This window comes from Pelophylax lessonae (assembly GCF_965119305.1).
Source record: "Pelophylax lessonae genome assembly, chromosome: 11".
In the NCBI taxonomy this organism is placed as follows: domain Eukaryota; kingdom Metazoa; phylum Chordata; class Amphibia; order Anura; family Ranidae; genus Pelophylax; species Pelophylax lessonae.
This window is the reverse complement of record NC_138778.1, coordinates 34614291-34623045: the sequence shown is the minus strand read 5'-3', so window position 1 is coordinate 34623045 and position 8755 is coordinate 34614291. Positions and strand designations below refer to the sequence as shown.

General features: G+C 38.0%; 1 protein-coding gene across 1 annotated transcript in view; it reads right to left on the bottom strand.

The window, feature by feature from the left end:
• Window positions 1-1185: 1185 nt before the first annotated feature.
• Window positions 1186-8755, bottom strand: part of LOC309567156 (BPI fold-containing family C protein-like) — a 46014-nt gene continuing 38444 nt past the window's right edge. The window contains exons 13-15 of the mRNA XM_082272503.1: window positions 4520-4583; window positions 4359-4426; window positions 1186-1341 (exon numbers count right to left, since the gene is read on the bottom strand). Of these exons, the coding sequence (XP_082128629.1) occupies window positions 1303-1341; window positions 4359-4426; window positions 4520-4583 (171 nt within the window). The 3' untranslated portion in view covers window positions 1186-1302. The remainder of the gene's footprint in view (window positions 1342-4358; window positions 4427-4519; window positions 4584-8755) is intronic.

The window sequence follows — 8755 nt, the reverse complement described above, 5'->3', positions numbered from 1 at the left end:
ATCATAAATCAAAGGAAACCTGTATATGGGGAAATATGGAGTTTTTTCCATTGCTGACCTTTCCAACTGCTTGGCTGTCATGCTAATCTCAAGGCTTCAGTACTTTCAAATGCACTTACCCAAATCAGACATGTAAATAATGATAACTGATTTCACTGGCTACATGCTTTGTCTAGGTCAGTAAAGCTAGAGGCAGCCAGGCAACTAACATTTGGAAAGTACTGTAGTTCACAAATAGCAGTCAACACATTTTACTGATTTACAAAACTATTTTTTCTTATAATGGTTTTGGGAATTTAACTACTTGCCAACTGCCTAACACACATTTACTGTGGCAAAGTGGCTCTATTGCGCAAAATCACATACCTGTATGTCATTTCTTGCAATAGTAGGTGGAGCGGGAGTGCCATTGAAGGCGCGATTGCACGCCGATTGGACATAGGGGGAGCCAAACAGCGGGTCCACCGGCCACCCACGATCTATACCAAGAGAGGCAGAATGGTGGTCTGCCTATGTAAACAAGGCAGATTGCTGTTCTGACAGGGGAGAAGATAGAGATCTTGTGTTCCTGCTAATTCAGGGCAAACCCCCCTCCAAAGTTAGCAAGCACCCCCTAGGGACCCATTTAACCCTTTGATTGCCCCTGTTGTTAACCCCTTCCCTGTCAGTGTCAATTATACAGTAACTGCATATTTTTAGCACATTTTTCTGTCACTGTTCCCCAAAGAAGTGTCAGTTAGGTGTCTGATTTGTCCACTGTAATGTCCCAGTCCCACTAAAAATCTGATCGCTGCCATTACTTGTAAAAAAAAAATCAAAGAACTTGCGCAAACCAATATACACTTACTGAGATTTTATTTTTACCAAAAAATATATAGCAGAATACATATTGGCCTAAATTGATGAAGAAATTCGATTTTATTTTACATTTCTTTATTGGATAAAAAATATTGTTTTTGGGTTTTTTTTTTTAAATTGTCGCTCTGTTTTTGATTATGGCATAAAAAATAAAAACCAAAGAGGTGATTAAACACCACCAAAAAAGCTCTGTGGGAAAAAAGCACAATACTTTTATTTAGGTACAGCGTCGCACGACCGTGCAGTTAAAGTAAAGCAGTGCCATATCGCAAAAAAATGGCCTGGTCATTAAGGGGGTAAAACCTTCCAAAGCTGAAGTGGTAATATTTTCCATATTCACAATGAGATATAAAATGAAGGGCCTTCTCCTCACAGGTTGTGGACTTGTTTTCTTAAACGCCCATGGGTTGCACATCACATTCCAGCTGTCCAGATAACACTGCATTAGCCCAGGACAAAATCTATTTCCACCAGTTCATAGCCCTGAGATATAGAAAAAAAAGGTTACATTTCAGCTAAAAGTGCATTGCTCTACAATAAAACTCACCACACAGGTTACAATCTAACTGTACAATCTCCTTTGGATCTATCAACAACATCTATGCAATGTGAGGGCATGCTTGATCAGTATAAAAATATTGACTGGGTGGTCTAAGTACATTCCCATTTTAATTTTTTTTTTTAAACTTAAAGGAAATCATATAAAGATTGTACAGTCAGATTGTTACGTGTATGGGGAGGTGGTATACCTATATAGATAAGTGTATGGGGAGGCGGTATACCTATATAGATAAGTGTATGGGGAGGCGGTATAACTATATAGATACGTGTATGTGGAGGCGGTATACCTATATAGATAAGTGTATGGGGAGGCGGTATACCTATATAGATAAGTGTATGGGGAGGCGGTATACCTATATAGATAAGTGTATGGGGAGGCGGTATACCTATATAGATACGTGTATGGGGAGGCGGTATACCTATATAGATATGTGTATGGGGAGGCGGTATACCTATATAGATAAGTGTATGGGGAGGCGGTATACCTATATAGATACGTGTATGGAGAGGCGGTATACCTATATAGATAAGTGTATGGGGAGGCGGTATACCTATATAGATATGTGTATGGGGAGGTGGTATACCTATATAGATACGTGTATGGGGAGACGGTATACCTATATAGATAAGTGTATGGGGAGGCGGTATACCTATATAGATAAGTGTATGTGGAGGCGGTATACCTATATAGATACGTGTATGGGGAGGCGGTATACCTATATAGATACGTGTATGGGGAGGCGGTATACCTATATAGATAAGTGTATGGGGAGGTGGTATACCTATATAGATACGTGTATGGGGAGGTGGTATACCTATATAGATAAGTGTATGGGGAGGCGGTATACCTATATAGATACCTGTATGGGGAGGTGGTATACCTATATAGATAAGTGTATGGGGAGGCGGTATACCTATATAGATAAGTGTATGGGGAGGCGGTATACCTATATAGATACGTGTATGGGGAGGCGGTATACCTATATAGATATGTGTATGGGGAGGCGGTATACCTATATAGATAAGTGTATGGGGAGGCGGTATACCTATATAGATACGTGTATGGAGAGGCGGTATACCTATATAGATAAGTGTATGGGGAGGCGGTATACCTATATAGATATGTGTATGGGGAGGTGGTATACCTATATAGATACGTGTATGGGGAGACGGTATACCTATATAGATAAGTGTATGGGGAGGCGGTATACCTATATAGATAAGTGTATGGGGAGGCGGTATACCTATATAGATAAGTGTATGGGGAGGCGGTATACCTATATAGATAAGTGTATGGGGAGGCGGTATACCTATATAGATACGTGTATGGGGAGGCGGTATACCTATATAGATATGTGTATGGGGAGGCGGTATACCTATATAGATAAGTGTATGGGGAGGCGGTATACCTATATAGATACGTGTATGGAGAGGCGGTATACCTATATAGATAAGTGTATGGGGAGGCGGTATACCTATATAGATATGTGTATGGGGAGGTGGTATACCTATATAGATAAGTGTATGGGGAGGCGGTATACCTATATAGATAAGTGTATGGGGAGGCGGTATACCTATATAGATACGTGTATGGGGAGGCGGTATACCTATATAGATAAGTGTATGGGGAGGCGGTATACCTATATAGATACGTGTATGGAGAGGCGGTATACCTATATAGATAAGTGTATGGGGAGGCGGTATACCTATATAGATACGTGTATGGGGAGACGGTATACCTATATAGATAAGTGTATGGGGAGGCGGTATACCTATATAGATAAGTGTATGTGGAGGCGGTATACCTATATAGATACGTGTATGGGGAGGCGGTATACCTATATAGATACGTGTATGGGGAGGCGGTATACCTATATAGATAAGTGTATGGGGAGGTGGTATACCTATATAGATACGTGTATGGGGAGGCGGTATACCTATATAGATAAGTGTATGGGGAGGTGGTATACCTATATAGATAAGTGTATGGGGAGGCGGTATACCTATATAGATACCTGTATGGGGAGGTGGTATACCTATATAGATAAGTGTATGGGGAGGCGGTATACCTATATAGATAAGTGTATGGGGAGGCGGTATACCTATATACATACGTGTATGGGGAGGCGGTATACCTATATAAATAAGTGTATGGGGAGGTGGTATACCTATATAGATACGTGTATGGGGAGGCGGTATAACTATATAGATACGTGTATGGGGAGGCGGTATACCTATATACATACGTGTATGGGGAGGCGGTATACCTATATAGATAAGTGTATGGGGAGGTGGTATACCTATATAGATACGTGTATGGGGAGGCGGTATAACTATATAGATACGTGTATGGGGAGGCGGTATACCTATATAGATATGTGTATGGGGAGGTGGTATACCTATATAGATACGTGTATGGGGAGACGGTATACCTATATAGATAAGTGTATGGGGAGGCGGTATACCTATATAGATAAGTGTATGGGGAGGTGGTATACCTATATAGATACGTGTATGGGGAGGCGGTATACCTATATAGATACGTGTATGGGGAGGCGGTATACCTATATAGATAAGTGTACGGGGAGGTGGTATACCTATATAGATAAGTGTATGGGGAGGTGGTATACCTATATAGATAAGTGTATGGGGAGGCGGTATACCTATATAGATACGTGTATGGGGAGGTGGTATACCTATATAGATAAGTGTATGGGGAGGCGGTATACCTATATAGATAAGTGTATGGGGAGGCGGTATACCTATATAGATAAGTGTATGGGGAGGCGGTATACCTATATACATACGTGTATGGGGAGGCGGTATACCTATATAGATAAGTGTATGGGGAGGCGGTATACCTATATAGATAAGTGTATGGGGAGGCGGTATACCTATAAAGATATGTGTATGAGTATGTGTAAATAACAATGACCTACCTGTTTACTAATACTAGAGGGTTTCTTCAGGATCGCTGTAGGTATTAGCATTCCTTGCTTCAGCTTTTCTGCAAAATAATAAATAAATAATCAGGACTTAAGTTTATGGAAGGATTTTTGAGAATTCATCTAAGTTTAAAAGCTGGCAATATTTTCCTTACCATTAATTTTTGTCAAAAGCATCTGATTAAATATGTGCTGAATGCCATTCTTTGATGCAGCATCCTAAAAGGCAATGGGGAAAAGCAGACTTTTACATATCACAGATTTAGAAAATGTTTCATATGATATCTTATACTCATGGTAGGAAATTAAAAATATCAGACTCCAAAGACATGGTGAAAATGCTTTAGAGGTAATGAGAAAGGCGATTCATTTTTGATGGTGTTCAAACTTTTCATGACCAGAGGTCATTGATGCCAAACCAAATTTAGCTGTGTCAGCATTCATTTGTTAATTAATAAATAACTCTCTTTATAAATGAATTAACCTAATAAGACTAATCTGATTAAATCAAAATAAGCCTTTCCCCCTTAGGGGTCCTCCAGAGGTTTCTTTGGGTTCCATGAGTAATTTCTGTCTCTCAGACAAGTAACCACTGACAGTGGTCTTTTTAGCTATTTGTAAGGGATGCAAACTTCCCACTGACCACCAATATAAAGTCCGTTCTTCCTACTGACCACCAATGTAAAGGCCATTCTTCCCAATGTCCATCAATGTAAGGTCCAATCTTCCCAATGACAGCCAATTTAAGGGGCATTCTTCCCAATGAACACAAATGTAAGGGGCATTCTTCCAACTGAACACCAATGTAAGGGGCGTTCTTCCCACTGAACACCATTGTAAGGGGAATTCTTCCCACTGGCCATCAATGAAAGGGCCATTCTTCCCAATGAGAGCCAATGTAAGGGGCATTCTTCCCACTGAATACCAATGTAAGGGGCATTCTTCCCAATGTCCATCAATGTAAGGCCCAATCTTCCCAATGGCAGCCAATGTAAGGGGCATTCTTCTCACTGAATACCAATGTAAGGGGCATTCTTCCCATTGAACACCAATGTAAGGGGCGTTCTTCCCACTCAACAACACCAATGTAAGGGGAATTCTTCCCACTGGCCATCAATGTAAGGGCCATTCTTCCCAATGAGAGCCAATGTAAGGGGCATTCTTCCCAATGAGAGCCAATGTAAGGGGCATTCTTCCCACTGAATACCAATGTAAGGGGTATTCTTCCAAATGTCCATCAATGTAAGGTCCAATCTTCCCAATGACAGCCAATGTAAGAGGCATTCTTCTCACTGAATACCAATGTAAGGGGCATTCTTCCCACTGAACACAAATGTAAGGGGGTTCATTCCACTGGCCACCAATGTAAAGGCCATACTTCCCAATGACCACCAATGTAAGGTCCATTCTTCCCACTGACCCCCAATGTAAAGGCCATTCTTCCCAATGACCAACAATGTAAGGGGCATTCTTCCCAAGACTGCCAATGTAAGGCCCATTCCTCCCACTGACTGCCAATGTAAAGGCCATTCTTCCCAATGACACCGATGTAAGGGCCATTCTTCTCACTGACTGCTAATATAAGGACCATACTTCCCCCTGACCACCACTGTAAGGGCCATTATTCCCATTAAGCACAAGTGTGATGGGGCCCTTCCCTCACTGAACAGCGATCTAAGGATGTCACCTGTCCTTTGACCACCAGTCTAAGAAAACATTTCACTGACTGCTAATGTAAGGAGGCATTCCTACAATTTACCAACAATGGAAGGAAACACTACAATTTTCATTGTCTGCATTTCTTTTCAAGTCATGATTATTTTTATTATTTGTTTCAAAATAATTTTGTCATGTAGCCTTGTGTGTTAAATATGCTAAGTACACCGCATTACTTGTTCTTTAATTTATTCTCATATCTAAACTTACTATTAACATTAATGTCCCATGTGCTGTAGGTATGAGAATTATTTCCAGGGATTCCCTAATACCTGAAAGTTATTTCAAGGGGTTCTCTGTTTTAAAAAGTTGAAAATGCCTAATCTAAAGGTTTTTAATACATTTTTAAAGACATATAGGACTTTTGTTTGCTACACTGTTTTACTAAATAAAAAAAAAAAATCTGTTTTTGTTTATTATACACTGGAAAATGAAAAAACTGTTTGTTTTCTAATTTTTAAAATTTGTGTATTTTTTATAATTTTTAAAATTCTGGGAAATTAGGGTATCAGTCTGAAGGATCTTAGTAGTTTGCTGCTTCCAACTGGATTGTTCTGTAATATTAAAGATGTTTCTCTGCTTATCCAAGAAGGTTCATTAGTCCTGATTCAAAACAAAATATCCAGAACCAGTGTGAAGTGGGAAGCAGGGTAATCGGATCTGGTAAGACCCAACTTGAACAATTTCAGGGCTTCTGCTATGATATTTAAGGATGAATTGCTCCACAACACCTGTAGCTACTGAGATTAGTGAGGACCAGTTTTGAAGTTAGGTTACTAATTGCTAATAATATGTAAATACTTTAATGCCCAAAGCCTCCTACAAGCAGAAGTATTACTTGCCATTTGGACAATAGAAGAGCAATTGCACAGTAATTAGTGACAACTACATTTAAAAATAAATTTAATGATGTTTTTATTACTACATAACTGTATCAATTGGCGTTTTTTTGCCTGTCTGAGGTTCAGCTTCAGCAAATACAAGGCGGTTGATTTACTAACAGCAAAGAGCTTAGTGAATGACATGATATTTGATTATCACTGTTTTGTTTTTGTTTTTTTATATATAAACAAAAAAGACAATTTTGAAAAAAAAAACAATATTTTCTACTTTCTGTTATACACATATCGAATGAAATCATGTTTCTTCATAAATTTAGGCTAAAATGTATTCTGCTACATGTTTTTGTGAAAAAATCCCAATAAGTGCATATTAATTGCTTAGTGTAAAAGTTATAGCATTTACAAACTATGGTATATTAATTGGAAAATTGATCAGTCCTGAAGTACTGACTAGCTATCTAATTTCTTGAGGCCCTTAAAATGCCAAAACAGTAGAAATACCACTCAAACCACCCCATTTTGGAAAGTAGACAGTCTGAGATATTTAGTAAAAAGCATGGCGAGTTTTTGGAAGATTTTAATTTTTTTGTCACAATTTTTTGGAAAATTAAGAAATTAAATAAAATTCTTTTTTACAATTACATGTTTACATACAGTCATCAGTGCAGTACAGCATCATCATATGACTTGTAGGATGATGATCAGGGATACTGACTGGTGACAGTATGTTAAAATAATAATGTTTTTTTTTTTCATTTTTCATCATTTTTTTCCCCTTCTTTACTGTTTTTTACATACTTTCATCAGAGTAGAAGTCACAAGGGGGTGATCGGAGATTTTTTTTTTCTTTTTTACACTTTGATAGCTGTTTCAGTGATGATAACTGTAACAGCAATATTTTGAACTATCATGAATAGGTTACATTCATACCAGCTGTAATTACAATTGTGTGCTGCGATTGGCCCACAGCTATCACATAGTCAGACTTGTATAAAGTACTCGAAATTTCTACTTGAGTAAAAGTACAAGTGCTCGATCAAAAAATTACTTGAGTAGAAGTGGAAGTGCTCGCAGAAAAAGTTACTTAAGTAGAAGTACTAAAGTATTCAACATTTTTTTTACTTAAGTATTGCAAGTAGTTTTTTCAAAAAATTTGCTACTTAAGTACTAAAAGTAAAAAGTACCAGTAGTTTTGAAAAAAAATTTCTACTCAAGTACTGAAAGTAGAAGTACAAGTACTGTGTTATGTAGTTATTAAAGAAATAAGTCAAAAGTTTGAACATCATATTGTTTTTATTATTTCAAATGATTTATTCAAATGATTAACCTGTGTTTGTTAGTAGTTTCTTGATGCACTTTAAGCACTGTAGCACAATTTATTTGTTTGTTTCATATTTTCTTTTTATTGGAAAGATTTGGTATAGCAGCTTTTATTATACACAGCCTTTATTTTCGTATGCGCTGATTTACAAATGACATTATACACATTTTTTTGAGCTTTATGCAACCTGCCATCTACTGTTCTGCCAGTGGTAATTTTTTTAAAAGTAACGAGTAACTATGCAGCACAAAAAAAAAATACTTGAGTAGAAGTATCGAAATCATCGAAAAAATGTAGTGAAGTAAAAGTAGAAGTAGGAGAAAAAAATTCTACTCTAGGAAAGTAGAGATACCGCATTTCGGTACTTAAGTACAGTACTTAAGTAGTTCTACTTCGTTACTATACATCTCTGCACATAGTACAGGGTAATGTAATAGCTGTGGACCAATTACAGCATCGCTTTAGGAATCACAGCTCTTATGAATGAAATTCATTCATAACAGCCTTGCTGA